The sequence below is a fragment of the Protopterus annectens genome, chromosome 4.part1, assembly GCF_019279795.1.
Source record: "Protopterus annectens isolate FY-2018-M chromosome 4.part1, PAN1.0, whole genome shotgun sequence".
Lineage (NCBI taxonomy): Eukaryota > Metazoa > Chordata > Ceratodontiformes > Protopteridae > Protopterus > Protopterus annectens.
In genome coordinates, this window is record NC_056734.1 from 919,750,907 (window position 1) to 919,771,077 (window position 20,171).

Sequence of the window (20,171 nt, forward strand, 5' to 3'; positions counted from 1 at the left end):
TGAGTTATAGTTCTTTGCTGGGAAGAGACTGGAGGACCTGGGTTGGGGTAGATGTCCCCATCCAGAAGGAGAAGGTCAAAGAAAGAGATAAAATATGTGAGCAAATTCTGAGTTGTGGCATGTTTGGTTTTAAACCTGTGGACAGTGATGATGTTGGAAAAGTAGTAATTTTGAAGAGGTCTGATGCTGTGATGGGAAAGAGAGAAGGCGAGATCAGATGCAAGGGAAGGCTATAGTGGGTGGTAACAGAATAAGGGAGAGTGGTTGAGGGTAATTGGTAGTGGAGAAGTATGTGGTAGGAGGCTGTTAGAGAGAAGAAGAAGAAGAAGAGCAAGGTGGCAGAGAGGTAGAGGGACCACATGTTGGTAGAGAAGTAGGGCAAGTAGGAGAGTGAGAAATGTAGAGGATAAAGAGTGTAGTGTACTAGAATGGTATGATAGGAAAAGGTGGAATTAACTATAGATAACAGCGGAGTAAGTTAATGTGTGGGGATGGTAGTCGGAGGGGAAGAGGAAGGTGATGGGGTTAGTAGGGAGGGAAGTGTGGTTGGTATGGTGTTGGCACAGAACAAGTGTTAATTGAAAGGGATACACAAATACCACCAAATAAGGAGCCAAAGCGCTAAGTGTAATAAATATATTTTCTACCAGCGTTGCTCTTTGATTGTGGCTGTTGTCGCTAATGGTATTTTTTTTTTTTAATTGAAAGGGATGGCTGATTGGGTAGAGGGAAAGGAAGGGGTGTGGTTTGGATTGTATATAAGAAATGAAAGTGTGGTGGGTCAGAATGGGGGTGGGGTAGGGTAGGGGAGTGGAGTGAGCCCAGAGTGTAGCGGAGGGCAAACAGAGTGGCCAGAAACCAGGTCAAGAGAAATCAGGTCAGGGCAGTAAAAAATAATCAGTCAGTCAAATGACCAGCAAATACTTAATGTTTTAGCTAAAAAACTGGCAATCCTAATGGAAGTAGAGTGAATCCTACACATGGAGTGGGACCTTAATGGCGACCTTCATTTAGCAATAGCCTGCAAGGTAGGAATCTCAAGGTTTAAGCTATGCCTTACCACTACAGCTTTTCACTGCCAGCTAAATTAAGAGAGGCTAGTCTTTAGTGAGAGGGTATATAAAAAGTGGTTGTATCTACAGTTAGGCTACATCTAAAAGCAAGGCTATTCCTTGAGAATTCTGCGCTAAAGCACAGAGAGAAAAGGGGGAGGGGGACAAGATGGGAGACCAACCTAGCAGGAAGTGCACACCACTAACAAAGCAAAAAATGGAGAGGCAGCATAAACTTTAGTATTTGAACAGCTGGGTAAAAGTACTTTCTATATTTCATGTGGCCAGTAAGGAAATTTCTGCACTGTAAATGGCCCAATATGGAACCCAAGTTTCCCGATGCAGTAGCAAATTAACAATACAATGTAGTGACAGAGTTGAACAGGAAACATTTTCCTCAGAGGAGCAACTGCATTTTAGCAACAGAGTTAAACAGATATATGGTAATGGTGTAGCACACATTAAACCAGGGACATATTGTTCAGAGCGGTGACTGCAATCAGCAAAGTCAATGAAAAGGTAGTTAAAGGCTATCTATTAAGCAGCTTATGGACTAGAGTAACCAGGGCAACATACGTACAAAATTACCAAGTAGCTACACATGTAACTGGTTGTGCAAAAATCGTTACTATTGATTCCAAGTTGTATGGACTTTATCAGGTAGCAATGGCTAGACAAACAAAATCCAGACAAACTTCCCTAGCATGGTTTCTTACAGAGTAGGTTGAGCCTTTTGTTCTTACAATATCAGAACTTCATCAGATGTTTTTTTTTTTGTGGTTGTTTAATTCATCTGTGTGGTTCCTTAATTTTGACACTTGCACTTTAGTCAAATAGAGGCTAACGAGCTCAAACTCTGGACCACAGAACATTACTTCTTCCAAGTTCACAGTCCTTATCTTTTGCATTAGCTGACAGTTAAACATGCCCTGCATAGTTTTTATAACATAAGCAGAGTAACACAAGTTGTAAAGCTAGCATCCCAAACAAATGAATAGGATACTCACAGAATCCAAGAAATAAGACAGAACTGTAATTGGTAATCTACAAAACCACCCTCAATCATAAATAAATAAAGGGAATCTCATTTTCAGAAAATGCAGTAGTTTGCAGTGAACACATATATGTTTGTTGTGGTGTTTACTGTGTCTTCAATAATCAAGCAGCTCATAGTAAAGAAATGGAGCAAGAAGTTGAGGACATCCTACAAAAGTAGTAAACAGACACAGTGACTATTTAGAAATCTGTTAAAATATTGTGGTTAGATCTAGGAATTATTTTGGAAGTGTTTCATTTTATGGGGCACCCTGACGACTTTACCACTTTTTTATTTTTTTTTTTCAAGCATGGCTTTACTAGCCCTATATGTATGCATTAACGGTGACCAAGCTTTTAATACATTACTAAAATACCCTACTATGTACAATGTGTAGTGCAGCTAAGCAGGTATGAGGAATTTGATGCATATTCTAATGTGCAGCTTTCTTGTTTCTTTTGTATTGAACATTTATTGCTAGCAGTGTATTATAACATATTTGAAATATGTAAATGTCATATACCTTTGTTGTTTTTTTCTGTTGTAAAAAAGTCAATGAAAATATGCTTATTTAAAAAATATATATTAGAGTACCAAATGTCCACCTGCTCACAGCTCAGTTACAGGGTACAGTTTTCTGTTTAGGGTCCAAATCATTCTTTAAAATTACTTTTGTGTAGTGAAATGTTGCAAAACTATTCAGGATATTTTCTTCAACCTGAAACTGTCTTTATTTCAAAGGTTTCTCCAGCAGCATCCAAATGGATTAATATTTCTTTGATTTCTTTATCTTTGTATATCACTGCCAAGTTTAAACTGTGGGTCTACCCTACATGTAAGCCATAAATGAATATCTACTTTTAAACAGAAGTTAAGTAAAATCTCCAGTTAACACTTGCTTAGATAAATGTATTTTCCAAATGTTTTATCATTATGTACATTTAAATTAATTTCTTAAATAGATATGGCCTTGCTAACAACTTGGGCAATATCAGACATTGGGTTATCAACACTTACAGAGATTTCCTATGGTTGTTTTTTTTCTAAAACCCTAAAGTGGAATAAAGCTTCCTGGTTATTGTGGTATTCATATTTCCTGAAGCCAGGAACATGGTTGCTTTTTGTTATATGTGCAAACCTTGAGGACTGTGACTCACAAAAAATAAAATAAACATTACAAAAGTAGAGGAACTTACAAAAATTGATTGATATTCATGCACATATTACATAAAAAAAAAAACAAAAAAAAAAAAAAAACAGTAATTCCTAAAGCAAGATGGCTGAAACCGCAAAGTCAAATATGTTTTAATGTGGATATCAAAGTCCCTGCTTCCATAGTATCATTTATTTATTTAACATTTGTTTACTAGGAAGTCCAACTTGGAACAAAGCCAATTTTCAGCAGTGGCCTGGGTTGAAATGCTCCAGATGCACATCTTTGTAATATGGGAGGAAACTCACACAGACACAGGGAGGAAAGGCATACTCCACACAAAAGGCATCCCAGCCGAGAATCAAACTGGAGAGCCTCTCACTGTGAAGCAACAATGCAACTGTTGCACCACTGCGCTATATAAGAATAGGAATTTTTTTATAGTGCCCTAGTGAAAATCTCAAGACTCTACAATTCTATAACTAAAACTCCCAAAAATGTAAATGAGATTCTATAGTTGTAACAGCAATGTACAAAATTCACTTTATACCTTTTAAGGTAGTTTTGACAGAGATCAAGCCTCCTTTCACTGGCTACATCATGCAAATTATAAATTATAATTCTAAGGTTATTGTACCATACAGAAGGGGAATTCAAAGAAAAAAATGTCAGTGTTAAAATATATATTTTACTGAGTCACACTTAATTTTCTATTATTTTCGGACTCACACTATTAGGCCTCAAACATACACCTGTAGCCAATCAGAGCCACCTGCATTCTACTTTTGAATAATCTTCTCCAAGGTTACCCCCCCCCCAGATACTTTCCAATGTTTTTTCTTTGGCCACTTTGCTTTTTCACTGATGGCATATTTTGAGCAATAGGATTTTGTCTGCAATCCATTCAACTTGCAGAAACATCCAGACATGGAAACATGCACAATAACTATTTTCTTAAAAATTTACAAGAATTTACAATTTAATTGGCTAAGAGACTGAGGGTGAAACTGTTAGAGACAACATCTAGCTACTGCAAATCATGCACCAACTATTTCTAGTAATTTGGAATGAAATCTCCATACATTCATAAGCACTTTCAGTAATAGTGCCAGTGTGTAAAATAAGCAATTTATAGTTCAAGACAATAATATCAAAAGCTACTACAGTTCTGACAATATATTTAAGTTTCAAAGTCAGTCTCATAAATTGGTCAGTTTTCAATAATTTTCACCAAAGTTACACTACATCCATCTTATTTCAGATCATGAAATCTACCCACATAATAATAGTTAGAGAAGCATATTTGTTCCTGTAGTGAAGCAAATATGACATATGAGCATATGCAGCATACCTGATATTATAAAAATATGTTGTTTGCAAGTATTCTACCCCTAGTAATGTTAGAACTAATAAAATATGTTCATAATCACCAAAAATAATGCTTTGCTTTGATATGCTGGACACTATAAGAAATTTTAGAAAAGCACATGCTATACCTTTTTTGGCTTTGGAAGTTGTTTGTTGTGATGTTGTTGATGGCGTAGTAGTAGCTGTAGTACTTGAAATTCTTGATGTCTGAGTTGTTGATGTCACTGTACTTGGAGTTGAAACTAAAACACAAATATTGCTATGTCAGAAATAGCATAGCTTACTGTTTCATGCAGTGACCTTTCTGGTGAAAAGTAATTAGGTAAAGTTTCTAACATAGTTTCTTTTGATTTCATCCTTAAATTTCAGCAAGGTTAATAAACCAGAATATAACAAAGTAAAGAATTCCTATTCTGAATAAACATAAAAGAAAATAGATTATGCAGAATTGTATAAAGAGAAATTACTCTGAAGTTTAAATCAATTACTTTTGTCAGGTATTACACATCTGTATTCATATGAAAAGCAATAGATCTATTACTTACTTATGTGTATTTTAATGGGAATGCACACAACATCACACCCTTTTAGCTGTTGTTCAACTCAGTATTGTGGATGTAATTTAGTTGTTACCACTTCAGTATTTATTACAGGTAATTTCTTATGTTGTACTATCATGATCCCGAGCAACACAATCTTGAAAATCATAATCCCAAAACCATAATACTGAAGACCAACCCATTGTTGCAGGCTTTGCTGATTAGACTAAGGGTTACGTGGAAATATGACAGCCACCCTGACTGACACAAACACACATTCATTGCGCACACACACACACACACACACACACACACACACACACACACACACACACACACACACACACACACACACATATTGCATGTTTACATATGTGCACACATGCACAAGCACACACCTGCACACCTGAATGTACATGGACAAGCACACATGTGCACATGCTTGCACACACAGACACATACACACACATACAAACGCATGTATACACACACACGTATACACACACACACACACACACACACACACACACACACACACACACACACGCACACACACAAATGGAGATAGGATATGCAGAGTCAGCAGAGATAAATTCCCATATGTGGCTCTAAATTCCAAGAGCTGCTTTTTTATATGCAGCATACTCATTGAAAAATGATCTGTAAATTAATTTGCTGATTCTTTATTGGATGGTATCTTGTATATAAAAGAAACACTTTATGAAATTTGAATAATCGGTAATGAAAATGCCAACAATAGATAAACCTTTGTGATCTAATAATTCTATTCAAAGACAAGATCACTGGGTGTTCATAGGAAAGCTGGATACAATGAATGGCACAGTACATGCTGCTAAATGAACTGATCCGCATTTCATTACTTCCTGCTGGAATGTAGCATTAGTAATCCTGCCCTGAACTATTGAATGGCTCTCTGAAAGGGACAGGTATGAATAGACAGCTATTTTCTACTGGGCAGAAAAAAAAGAAGCTGATATAGTTTTTTAGAAAATGCACATGGATATTAATGATTCCCATTGAACAATCAATTTTCCAAAAGGAGAAACCGACGATTCAAGCATGAGGTTTATGCGCCTAGACTGAAATTGCTTACTGTTGTTGACAATTGCTTTTCCCCTGCTAACTGCAGTTCATGGAATGATGTTGTTGGTGAGCAGAAAAAAATAAAATAAACATAATAAATAAAAATACTTGTTCTTACACAAGTAAATGCAGTTATACTAGAACCTCTCATTTCCTTTCCCCACATTAAGTAGTGATCTTGAAACTCTGTGATTAGCAGGGAGTGAGGACCATAACTAGAAGCAACTACAACAGCATTACAAGAAACTGTGCGTGTGTGTGTGTGTGTGTGTGTGTGTGTGTGTGTGTGTGTGTGTGTGTGTGTGTGTGTGTGTGTGTGTGTGTCTGTCTGTCCAGGCATTATTAAATTTATAATTTATATTTTTGGTATAAAATATTTTCTGCATTAATTACGTATCCTACAACCAATTTGAAACATTAGGAGGAGGAACTACTTGTAATCAATATTATAAAAATGTATAAATGGAAGGTTTTGAATAGTAAAGAACAAAAATGGATTGCTAACCTGGATGCTGTGATACAAGCCAGATAAAATGAATTACTGTGAAGAAGTTAAAACACTTTGCATTGATTATTACATATCTCCATGTTAAACAAGAGAGGAAATAAGATGGAGAGAGAATTGGTAAAGATACGAATATAGTTTTTAAAAAACTCTTAGTTATTTAATTTAATTTATTATGGTGAACTACACCTGAAATACTAACACACAGAATAATATTACTTTAAAAAGAAGGCAGATAATTATACAAGTTACACCACCTGTGGAAGTTTTACTATGCTGCCTGTCTCACTGTCTTTCTAGACTCCCCATAGCTGTTTATGTTCCCTACCTGAAAGTGGACTTGTTGTGAACTTTGTAGTTGAGGTTGTTGCTGCTTTGCTAGATGTTGAGACTGTAGCTGAAGCTGAAGTTGTAGTAGTTGTTGTACTGGTTGTTGGCATTGTTGTGGTAGTTGATGATACCGGGGATGTGGTGAGTATGGAAGAAGATGCTGATAGTGTTGTAATTGTAGTTGATGGTGATGTAGAAGTGATTGTTGTACTAGTTTGCATTGTTGTGGTTGATGGCATTGTGGTTGGTTTGGTTACACTTGTTGGAATAGTTATGGGGGTTGTGATTGTCTGAGCTGTTGACACATTTGCAGCTGTAGTTGTTGATATGCTTGTACTAACTGGTACTGTTTCTGTAGTTGATGACACTATAGTGGTGGTTGCTGTGGTTGTAGTAGTTGTTGGAACTGCTGATGATGTTGATGTGACTGTTGTCTGAGTAGCTGTTGACATTGCTGTAGGTGTAGTTGTTGGTGTCGCTGTGATTGTTATACTAGATGGCGTTATTTTTGCAGTTATCTTAGTTGTTGGAATTGTTGTTAGTGATGGGGTTGTGATTGTTGTTTTGGTAGTTGCTGGTGCTTCTGAAGCTGTAGTTGATGCCTTTGTAGTTGTAGAGACCGTAGTTGTTGAAGTGCTAAATGATGATTCTAAACAAATAACACATGCACATGAATTTCAGTGAAAATATATACATTATAGATAAAAGAACTTTATAAGATTGATTAGAAAATGAAGTAGAATATATTTAAAACATAAAATTAAACTTTCAGGGTCTAACATTTAACAATGAATGCAAACCTTAATACTTAAGGCTTGTTAAAATATCTTCAAACATTAATCTGGTTGGCATGTACAAAGCACTTTGTTTCACACTTCTATATTTCCAGTTATAAAAACAGTTCCTTAAGAACTATAGAAAACAATGTGAAGGTAAAACCAGTAGATGGCAGTATAATATTACATGGATAACAGACATTCACTCCTCCTGTGAAATGTTGATTATGTCCTATAATGCATGCCTGCCAGATCAGACCTTTTTGAGGACAGTAGCGTGGACAAAGCTTGGTGATCAGTGCGGACAGTAAATTTACGACTCCACAAGTAAGTTCTCCATTTTTCAACAGCCCACACATACATCCAAGGGCCTCTTTTTCAATTGTAGAATATTTCCTTTCAGCAGCAGAAAGAGCCCTAAAGCCACGGTGGTGCAGCGGTAGCATTGTTGCCTCACAGCAAGAGGTTCTCCCGTTCGATTCTCGGCTGGAGTGCCTTCTGTGTGGAGTCTGTATGTCCTCCCCATGGTCAAGTGGTGTTCAAAAGACATGCATGAATGGGCGTGCCTTCGTTGAAGGTTGGGTGTCGGGCTGGCACTGTAAAAATCTACTGACAATCATTAGCGAACCGGAGTTCTGCTGTGGCAACCCCTAACAGGGAAAAGCCAGAAGAAGAAGAAGAATATTCTCTGTGGCTGAACTCCTGTACTCTGTTTTCATTGCAGGGTAGCTCTCCTTTCCCACCATTACCTATGATATTCCTTATTTACACACCTAAAAATACCTGAATTTTCTGTTTGTTTTTCTTCGCCTTCCTACTTCTATTAGACATTTTAGTACTTCCTTACATTCTGTCAAGAGTAAATACTTCACCCATTTTAACTGCGGTTCTCCATTGCCAGACCATACTATTGGCTCACGGATAATTTTAACAGTTTGCCAGTCCCAGGGCTATTCCTGATAGATTTCATGCCAACATTATAATTTGCATTCACAAAACTGCCCTGTATATGTAGTAGAATACTTTCAGGCACTAGAGAGTTCTTTATGGCTATTTTCAGATATTCAGACTTTATCCATTCAGGTTTGGAAAAGCACATGTACTGCTGAACTTCTATCAAGACAGAAAAACCCTCTCGCTCTCTGCTTCATTTTCTTTCAGATGGATAAAATCCTGTAATACCTCAATACCTCTGCTTCTGCTTTCTCTGGTATATCACGTTACCCTGCAGTTTAATTACAACATTGTCCCAAATTAACACTTTTATTGAATTCCATACATGATCTCCCAGTGACCCCCTACTCTTTTGGAATTCTCTGAGTTTATTTAACTGTATAGGGCAACAAACAATTCCAGATGTTCTTTCTTGTAATTGTACCAAACATTTTGCCCTTTCCTTACAATCCTCTTCCCCATCTACATACTGCAGAGAGTTAGCAATGTGGAACGTCTAGCTATAAAGTTCTCAGTTTGTGTACAACCAGCCCAATATTGCCATACCCACACAGTATAGTGAACTCCTTAAACTGTTGACATAAAATTTCAAAAGGCAATTGTTTATTCAGAATTACTCAATGAAAATATCTCAACCTCATGCTCTTACATAAAAAGACCTGCTGTCCAATCTCTATGATATTGAACAAGTTAAACCACTCCTGCTATATTTACCTAAACAATGCTCCTATTGCTACCTACCTTCCAGCCACTTCCTTACATCTAACAACCGACCTACTTCTTCAGAAACTACCAAATGTACTACAATATCACAAAACAGTGTAAATCAGCAATTCCTAAAAACATTTGGCTGCATCAATCCACACAACAACAATACTAACTGGACTATGACTGAACCCTAGCTTAGTGTGTAATAAACACACAGTATTTCCCTTTTAGAAATCTAGTTGAAAGAGGACTACTTTTCCCTCAACCTATATCTTGGAGAATTAGAACCTACTAGTAGCTAAAACGATAGACAAAAGAAATGCCAGAGGGACCATGCTTGTATTTATAAAGGCCTCAGCACTCCAAGCCATTATACAGAAGCCAGCTCAACTGATGATGATAGTTTAAACTGTAGCCTTATTACCCTGGGTGGTCAGCTAAACCTGTTGTTGCATAGAATTATTCACCGTATACCATAAATATTACTATATATGTTTCTCCAAGGTGCAACCAAGAATTGTATTATTCTTAATGACTTCATTGTCAGTGCTTTATGCCTTAATGGTAATAAATTAAAGTGCTCAAAGTTATGACTTGAACAATTAATATAACATCCTTTAATGCCAATGTAAATCACAAATGTAGCAACTCTGGCATCCAAATAAATTCCATTATTGATCTCTGCCCCATTAACTGCACTGGTCATTTAAAACCAAAGAAATCAAAGAAAGACAGTTATATGGATCTACCTGACATTGCCAACACTCCAGAATGCCGACAATCATATGGCCGACACCATATGACTGACATTCGGAATGCCGACAATGCGGAACCAGCATCTCACTATAGTGCGGAATGGAAAAATTTCCATTCCTGCACTGTAGTGCGATCTCAGAGTTGGTATATTAAAGTTCGGGGGGGGCGGAGCCCCCACATGGGGTGCAGGGGGTGGAGTTAGCAGTTGAAAGGAAATTTTATTTTCCTTTTACATGGTCTACTTACAATGTAGAGATTTTGGATGTCGGTCATAATATGGTGTCGGCATTCTGAAATTTCGGCATTGGGAAGTAGACCCATATATATATATATATATATATATATATATATATATATATATATATATATACATTACAAGACCGTAAAGCTGAGCAATCATTTTTCCCCATTATTAATCATCAGAAAAGACTCAGGGCTCAGACGTGCCCATGGTGAATTAATGCCATTAAGCAAAAATGAAGTAATGGGGCTCAGCCTTTTAAGCGTCGAACAGGATCCCTCTGACTAAAACCTCCACCAAGAATTTCTAACTCTCAAAAAAATAACAGTGTTAAAGCATTATTTTTATGGCATAGGTAAGATATCCTCTCCAAAAAATGCTCTTCTGGAGGGAGGTAAAATATTTCACTATGCAGATGACACTCCTCCCTTCCTGCCTAATAAACAAACACAGTTACACTTATAACCTTCTCCAATGAGTACAAAGACTTCCTATTCCTGACTATTCATAGATTACAAAACTATTTCCAGTCTTTGTCCCTTAACCAAAATATTTTGAAAACATGTTTATAAACAACTCTTTAAACACATTAGCATCTGTTTTCTAAAATCAGCAGCATGGTTTCAGGAAATTCTTCAACAAATGACAGCATTCCTTTCTGCCACTGACAATACTTACAGCTGTATAAATGATGGACTTATCTCAAATGGAGATCTTACTAAAGCATGCAAGAAGGTTAACCACAACCTACAAAAAGTTAAGAAAATGCTATGTTATGGAGATAATGTAATAACTTGATCCATAAAGACAGAACCTTACAGATGTTCTCTAATAATAGCTTTTCAAATGCATTTAGACTCAATATTGGCATATGTATAATGTTCACTAATAACATTCCTCTCCTAAAAGCCAACAAAACATCAATCCTTGCAGTGTAATCTACAACCACATTTCTCTGCTCTGTATAGTTGGCGTCCCTCAAATACACTTCTACTTAAGTATACTAAATTATACTAAAACCAACATCACACTAGTGTTAAGTATAAAGAATCTCCCATCGCTGTCTTACTTTTTTCAAGATCTAATGGGAAATAGCATTCCCAGTGTGACAGAAGAGAAATACCTTGATCTAATGCTTGACCTACATCTTTGCTTCACTAAAACAAAGAAAACATCACCTCCAAGGTACTTGCTCAGTCAAAAGTTATATTAGAATTTCTTCCACCTCTATACTCCAGCTCTCACAAAAAGAAATAGACAAAGCTGTTTTAAATCCCAAACGTGAGTTTGCTGTATTACTACTGAGCATGTATTCAGAGTGCAGATGTCAGAAACTATAAACCAGAATTAACAATAAGCAGATTTGGCCCTCAGTATCCTAACATTATCATCACTGTGCTGTACTAAAGACTGTCCCCTGGCTGTAAATAACAGGTAGGGCTACTTACTTACCTGGTACAATCATGTTAAATTCTTACACCTCGGATACTGCCCTTCCCTTAAATGGAAAGTTTCTCGTACTACTCACTGAGCAGCAATCAAGACAACATTGTCATATGTTTAGGGTCAAGATTCAAACAAGAAATTATTTTGTTTTACAGGTTACAGAATATTCTTGACATTTTTTTTTTTAAGGATTATTATCCACAATTGTGTGGCACTGCAATATGTGTTTCCTTTGTGATCTTGTATGGTAATTTATTTGTGTTTTTTTTTTAATGTAGCACATATATAATAAGACAATGAATACATATAATGACTAGATTATTACACGAGACAATTCCTTAACAGTTATTGACTGGTTTAGAAAGGGACTACAGCTGAATGTTATTGTTTTCTAACATATTCCAATGGAACAGTTTGATTTGATGTACACACTACATGCCGAATATTTAATACAGATTTTCTAGATGTCAATGTCACACATGCTTTTGATAATATAATGGAAACATTGGTCTATGGGAAGCCACTGTATAAAAACTCACTGTCAGTAACATCTAGGTGCTGCCCAAACATACAATAATAAACATTCCAAAATAGCTATTTACATTTATGAAAAGGATTTGTTTACAAAATCTCTTAACATAGGTTCAGACACAGGGAGTACCATCAACATTTTCTTGACTAGGTGAGATCAGAGATTGATAATATACCAAGGCAGAACTTGTTGATTGCAAGGATACAAGTCCATCAGAAATATTAGGTGATATACCCTGGTTTGTTACTACCACGGAGCTAACAGTCATAGAATAAAAGCAGTCATAAAGTCCCACTTGCACCTTTCTGACATGATTTAGTCTTATGTTCAGTTTTGCTGTTTGTAAGGGTAATTGTCCGTTTATTTTGAAAACGAAGGAGTTGACTACATGTAATACTCGCATATGCAGTGACATTGAGGCTTCGTTCACTTGTATCACCATATGTTTTAATTGTCTGCACGCCATTGTAGAGCATTTTACATTAGACAGACATCACAGCCTTTGAAAGTTTGAATGATGGAACTGTTAAGTTACGTTAGATGCAGGAAGCCTGGTAATGCTCCTTTTAAACATACTATGCTTAATTTCAGAGCAAAGTTTTCTTTTATAGGTATAGAAAAGTGATCAGTTCATGATTAGGATTTTATATTTTATATATAAAACCTTGCATTGTATCATTGTTTTTGTATATTTTTCTCCGTCTGTGGAGCTTTTCTCCCAGGGCCTCCACTGAAAATGGACATATATCCAGTTGGACTAACCCGGTCAACAAATGTTAAATTAAATTAAAATAAAATTATACAATTCATGACTCTTTAAACTATAAAGAAAGTTTATGGGATGAGAAAATTTGAGCTCTTTTCTTCCCTGGTATAAATGACACTTTTTAATTTGTATATCAACTAATATGATACAGATTAATGTTATTCAAATGGCAGAAACATTCTACAGTGCCCTGTAAATATTTGGTATTAGTTACAGTTACATGTGGAACAAGCTACAATTATTTATGCAAAATGACAGCGTGGAAGAATAAATGTGGAGTTTGGATTTTGTGTTAAGTGACTGTAGATCCAAATAATGTGGAGCTTGGGTTGTGTGCAATGTGACTGTGGATCCACCAATTTACTTAATCTGCTCATGGGTGTCCCTTTACATTAATGTATGAAGCTAAAGGTGAAACCATTTAAGTTGCAATACAAGATAATGTTTTTTACATATCTCCTGTGCTGGTAGTGTTTTTTATAAGAATTTATCACTCATTCAGTTGTCATTAGTATCCTTAAAACTCACTAGGGTAGTAGTTTGGCATGTACAGCAACCTTATTCCAAAGCATGGGATTATACTGGGATATGCACTGGGATATAATTATTGCATCTACATTTCTTATTAGTTCAGTAGTTAAAATTTAGGCCCTTGGTGCAGGTATTTGAGAAGCCATGTTCTGCAGAGGTATAAAAGTCAAGGAGAATAGGGTCAATCATGGCTTGATAAGCTATGCACATGTCATCTTGTTGGTGGCAATAGGAAACCAATTGAAAGAATTTGACCCTGCCTGACATAAATGTACTCCATTCTGGTTTTACTGTGCACAAACATTCACTATTTCATAGCCCTTAAAAACAATCACCAAACCTGGGACTTGAATTCCTGACACTTTAAGAGTGCCATGCTTCATTGATTGAGCTAGCTGAGCTTACTGCCAGAAAGGCATGATGCAGGGGATACAAGTCCATACATCTGAATGTCAGACAAACCACATTCGCTTACGAGCATTGTTAATTATTTCTTAGTGATGCCAGAACCCCAACACACTTTTTCTAGCATATTCTGAAGCTATTATCTATTATAATTTAATGGTAGGCTTATGCACACTTACACAACATGGACAGGGATACCATCTATATTGTATTTATTTGACCTAACATAAACATTTTACTCCATCTATGATTGAGCAGTAAGACCTGAGGTAATAATTTGGAGTAATTTGTCTATATAGGATTCCCCACATTTGCTTAACATGGATCCTCAAATATACCCCACCCACTTTCATTTATAGAATAACTTATGTGAAGAGTAATCTGGTTTACCTACACTGACTCATACTATCTATTTCCAGTTCCATGCAAGAGTTGACTGTTTCCTAGTTTCCCCACGATAACTTCTACTATGTTTTTCCAGTTGCATTCTTGATCTGACTCATCTTGAAAAAACTCATAAATATTCCAATTCCCAGATGGTATCAGGCCTAACCTATCTATAGATCAATGTATGTGTATTCACCTTTAAGAAGTTATCCAAGAATTTGCACAAGTGTATAAATACTGAGCTTGTGTGAGCCTGACTATCACTTTTTGTAGTAAGCTGTTGAGATGTAAGCATGTATGTATGTATGTAATGTCTGTCTGTCAATCAGTTTTATATTTTATGGTACGGCAATCCATCCTGATTTATTTCTATGTAATAAAGCACCTAAAGCATCTAAATGAACTACCCCACCTGCTGGCCATCTATGTTAGAGAGGGACAAGTGACATGTTGTCAAAAAAGGTATGTCTGAAAGGGCATGGTGTCAAAGGAAGCATGGCCAAAATTACTTGTTGCCAGAAAGAGCTCCAGTTTCTTCAATTTGAATTTCAGATGTTAAAATTTGCTCAAATAATTTCTTATTCGCAAAATATGAACAAGGCATACAGAATGCTCTAAACGATATTCAAATAAACCAATATGTCCAATATTGATTAAAATATTCCAATTACTATGGAAAATGTTTGAGATAAAGTTTGAATTGCATAAAACAAACCAAATGAGAGGAAATGACTGCATTTTTGCTAAGCACGTATTTTTCATATTAAATAAAGATATTCAAGTTATCAGAAGTGTACAAAGTGTTCACGTTTGTGCAGTATTACACTTGTTATTTGATAGAATCCAGCCATTTTAGAGCATATTCCATAAAGTATAGTATTTTGAAGAGTTATTACAAACTTTATACCTACATAATTTCAAGGGTCATATTTTCAGTGTGTTTCTGCATACTTTGTGGACATGGCTGACAGATTTTGAAAACCAAGTGCACTTGTATTTGACAATAATATTGCTGAGAATTCGAGAGTGTTTGAGCAGGAGTATGACATTTTCATACAGGCTGCATTTTCTGATAAAGATGACAGTACAAAGGCATTTATTCTGCTTAATTTAGCTGGGTCAGAAGCCACTGAAAGGGAGCATTCATTTGTGTATGCACTTGTTGTCTTTGCAGGAGAGGGGAAACCCATCATATTGTTGTACTAGCTGAGTCAAGGGAGGACCCTGAGTGCTTAAAACATAAATTTAGAGAAATGTGTAAACCCCAGGCAAACATTACAATGGAAAAGCATTTATTTCACACAAGGGATCAAAAGCCTGGTAAAACTTTTGCAGCATATAGAACTGACTCGAGGAATAAGGCTAAAATGTGCAGATTTGGTGATTTAATGGATGAGATGATAAAGGATAGACTTGTGTGTAGTATTAAAGATGATGCTATAAGAAAGATTTTGCTTTGTGACAGAGATTTAACTTTGAATAACGTCACTGAAACTTGTCACATATACAAGCTCACAGAAAAGCACACGAATATGCTTACAAGTGAGAGATGCATGCTTCCAGTTACTTCCAGTAACTTCTAGAGCTCATGTTCATAGTATATAGCATGTGGTTAAAAGAATCAGGCTCAAGAACATGGCAGCAACTGCAGCCCTTGCAGCACTCACTGGTAAACCCCAGAGCTTTCCAGCAAATTCCAGAGTTCAAACAGTCTTGGTGAAGCATATGAGTGAGTCAGCAAACTCAGAGCAAGGACCCCCACCCAGTTTCATTGCCAAATGCCATAATTGTGGTAAAAATCATGAATGTAAAAGGGAAAAATGTTAGCTTTTGGTCAGCAGTGCCACAAATGCAATAAATGGAATAATTTCAAAAGGTTTTGTAAATCAAAAGGACCACATTCTTTCAGTAAAAGGGAACATTTTAAGAAACAAGTTGATCAGTAGAAAACTGCAACCCTACTCTTTATGTTGATGTGTCAAGGTGCTTTATGAAACAGACAATACAGTACATTTAAGGGCAACAAATGAAGTATTCTGTATTGATCAGATAAACAGAAAACCCTTAGAGCTCAAAGTTTACACAGGTTCCAAGTGCAATGTTATGTCAGCAGAAACATTTGCTAGACTGTGTCATGGTGAAAGGCTTGATTTGGCAAAGTGTGCAAAGCTTGTTGCTTATGGAGGTGAAGAAATTCAGATTGAAGGCTCAGTAGTCCTTTCATGTTACTCTGCTGGGAGATGTCACAGCTTGTTATTTTATGTGGTCAAGAGGCACGCCCAGTCATTATTAGGGCTCAGAGACAGTTTGAAAATGGGACTGCTTTCATTTAACAAGGAAGTCCTTCATATTAGCTTAAAAGACCACTACTCTAAATTCACCAAGTATATTTTTCTACTTATACTGATCTTTTCAAAGACAGACTAGGGAAGCTTGCAGTTGTGTATTCCATGAAGTTAGACCCAGATGTCAGTCCAGTTATCAGGCTAGTTCCAATAGCAATGCAGGACGGAGTCATAGTAGAGTTAGATAAAATGGTTCAACAAGGTGTGATTTGTCCAGTAGACAAATCTACTGAAATGGGTATCTTCCATGGTGGTAGCACATAAGAAAAGCTCAGCTGACATTGAATATGTATTGATCCATGAGATTTGAACAAATCACTAAAAAGACCTCATCATCCAATGCACACAGTTGAAGAAGTCATAGCTGTGATGCCAAATGACACTGCTTTTTCTGTCTTAGATGCAAAGAGTTCTTTTTGGCAAATTCAGCTTGACAAGTAGTCATCGTTGGTCATTATGTTCAGTTCTCCATTTGGCAGGTACAGATTTTTGAAAATGCCATTTGGGATAAATTCTGCAAGTGAGGTCTTTTAATGTACAATGGAGAAACTTTTTTTTGGGTATCCTTGTGCTATTATAGTAGATGACATACTAATAGGAGGTAATGGTGAAGCTCAGCATGACAGAAAAATCAGAAACATTCTGGAAAGTGCACATCAAGGGAATCTTAAGCTGAATCCAAAAAATGCACATTCAGACTATGAGTAGTTATTTATGTTGGTCATTTATTTACTAGTTCAGGTCTATGACCAGACCCTTCTAAACAAACAGCCATTCTCAAGATGCCAGCCCAACACAATGTTCAAGCTCTGCAAAGTTTTCTTGGTGTGGCTAATTACCTAGGCTAGCTCATTCCAGACTCGAGCCAACTTTCAGCACTGCTTAGAGAGCTGACACATAAAGATGCATCATGGTCTTGGCTAGAATAACAACAAAGAGCATTTGATGTCCTGAAACAGAGAAATGCTAGTCCACCAACTCTCAGATACTATGATGTTCACAAGCCAGTTAGTCTTCCATGTGATGTTTCAAGATTCAGTCTAGGTGCAGTCATTCTACAAGAAGGTCAACCTGTTGGCTATGCATTAACATCTCTTATCCAAACTGAAATGCAGTATGCTCAGATTGAGGAAGAGCTTTTGGCAATTTTGTTTGCATGTTTGAAATTCCATGATTATGTTTATGGTATTCCTATGCAGATCAAAACAGACCACCAACCTCTACTCAATATCTTGAGAAAGCCTATGCAATGCATACAGCTCCAGCCAGATTGCAACGTATGATGTTGAGACTGCAAAAGTATAATTTCACTCTCATCTACAAGAAAGGCAAGCTTCTCTGTCTTGCTGATATATTGTCCAGATCACCCAGAAACACCACTGAACAGCATGAGAATGAAAACCATGATTTTTAAGTCATGGAAGTGAGAAATGTTTCTTCCACGTCTTGATGAGTTGAGAGATCTTACAGCCACAGATCCAGTTTTACAAAGGCTCAATCACTATCAATCACGGATGGCCATCATAGCAGGCTAGTTTACCCCAAGAAGTGCAACCTTATTTTCCAAACAGAGATGAGATTTTGTCTGACAAAGGTATCATCATGAAAGGTCCGTAAGTGATTGTTCCAAAGTCCTTGCAACAAGAGTATATTACTATCTTGCATCGTGGTCACCCTGGAGCAGACTCTACCAAAAGAAGGGCAAGAGGCCAAGTATTTTGGCCTTCTATGTCACAAGACGTTGAGAGAGTACTTTTATCTTGTTCTGTGTACAATAGTACTAAGCCACATCAACAGAAGGAACCACTTCAGCTAAATCAGATTCCTGAACTACCCTGGTCTAAAGTAGCTATTGACATTTTTGAATGGAATAGTCAACAAATTAATACACTGTTATTCTAATTGGTTTGAGACTGACCTACTTCCTAACTAGCATCTACTACTGTCATTACTCAGATGAAGCATCATTTTGCAGTCCATGGTAGTCCTCACAAACTTATTTCTGACAATGGCGCGCAGTTTACAAGCCAACAGTTCAAATGATTTGACGAAGAATGGGACTTTACTCATATCATGAGTATCCCAGAGTATCCGCAGTCAAATGGTTTTGCAGAACGTGCAGTTCAAAGTGCAAAACAGTTAGTCAAGAAGTCAAAATGAGACAATACTGATGTTTTCCTGAATCTCTTGAATCTCAGAAATATTCCTCATGATAAACATCTTGGTTCGAGACAAACCAGAACCACATTACCAATCAGTAGTCAATTGTTGGCTCCATGTATTAAGAACAACAAGTAAGTGAAAAGCAATCTGTTGAAGAAGTGTTTAACCCAGAAGTCCTATTATGATAAGATCAGTAAACCGCTCAATCCATTGCGAGAAGGAGAAGTAGTAAGGATGCAGACACCCAAAGCTTATAATCGGAATGGAGTTGTGAAGAATATTTGCCCAGAGCTGAGATTGTACATTGTGGAATCACAAGGAGTAGAGTTTAGGTGGAATCAGAAACATTTGATGCTGGTGTCCAAGCCTATACCACAACACATAGCCTGTGAGAAAGACTCTATCTGAGAGTGAGTTACCCAGTGTTCCAATTCTAGAGAATATTCCCATTCCTATGATGAATCCAGAAGTTCCTGATATGAGTTGTTCACCGAAGACTGTCCTTGTTGCTAAACCTAGTCCAGATTGTTATGTTACCAGATCCAGTTGTATCTCCAGACCTTGTTATAGATAGAAGGCAACTTGGACATGAACATTGTGTTTGTTTCTAATGTCTATAGTAATGCATGTCTAACTCCAATTTTATTTTCAATTAAGGGCAATCTTTTTAAGAGGGAGGATATAGATGAATGTGTGTGTATGTATCTTTAAGAAGCTATCTAAGGGCTTGCACAAGAGTATAAATATTGAGCACATGCGGGCCTGACTGCCATTTTTTGTAGTATGCTGTTGAGATGTAAGCATGTATGTATGTAAGGTCTGTCTGTTATTCAGTTCATTTATATTTTATGATTCTGCTATCCATTCTGATGTGTTTCTATGTAATAAAGCATCTAAACAAACTACCCCGTCTGCCTGTCATTTATGTTAGAGAGAGAGACAAGCAATACTATCCAAACTATAAATACATTTATTTGAAAAGAGGTGGACATTTTTGTAATTGCCAAATGTTTCATCAAAGTAAGCAACAACTTTGTGCCAGTACTTCTATGGGTAATATAACAGAGTAGAGGA

General features: G+C 36.7%; 1 protein-coding gene across 1 annotated transcript in view; it reads right to left on the reverse strand.

The window, feature by feature from the left end:
• Positions 1-20,171, reverse strand: part of LOC122801116 (location of vulva defective 1-like) — a 162,301-nt gene that overhangs the window by 94,175 nt on the left and 47,955 nt on the right. Inside the window, exons 4-5 of the mRNA XM_044070645.1 lie at positions 7,086-7,736; positions 4,738-4,851 (exon numbers count right to left, since the gene is read on the reverse strand). Of these exons, the coding sequence (XP_043926580.1) occupies positions 4,738-4,851; positions 7,086-7,736 (765 nt within the window). The remainder of the gene's footprint in view (positions 1-4,737; positions 4,852-7,085; positions 7,737-20,171) is intronic.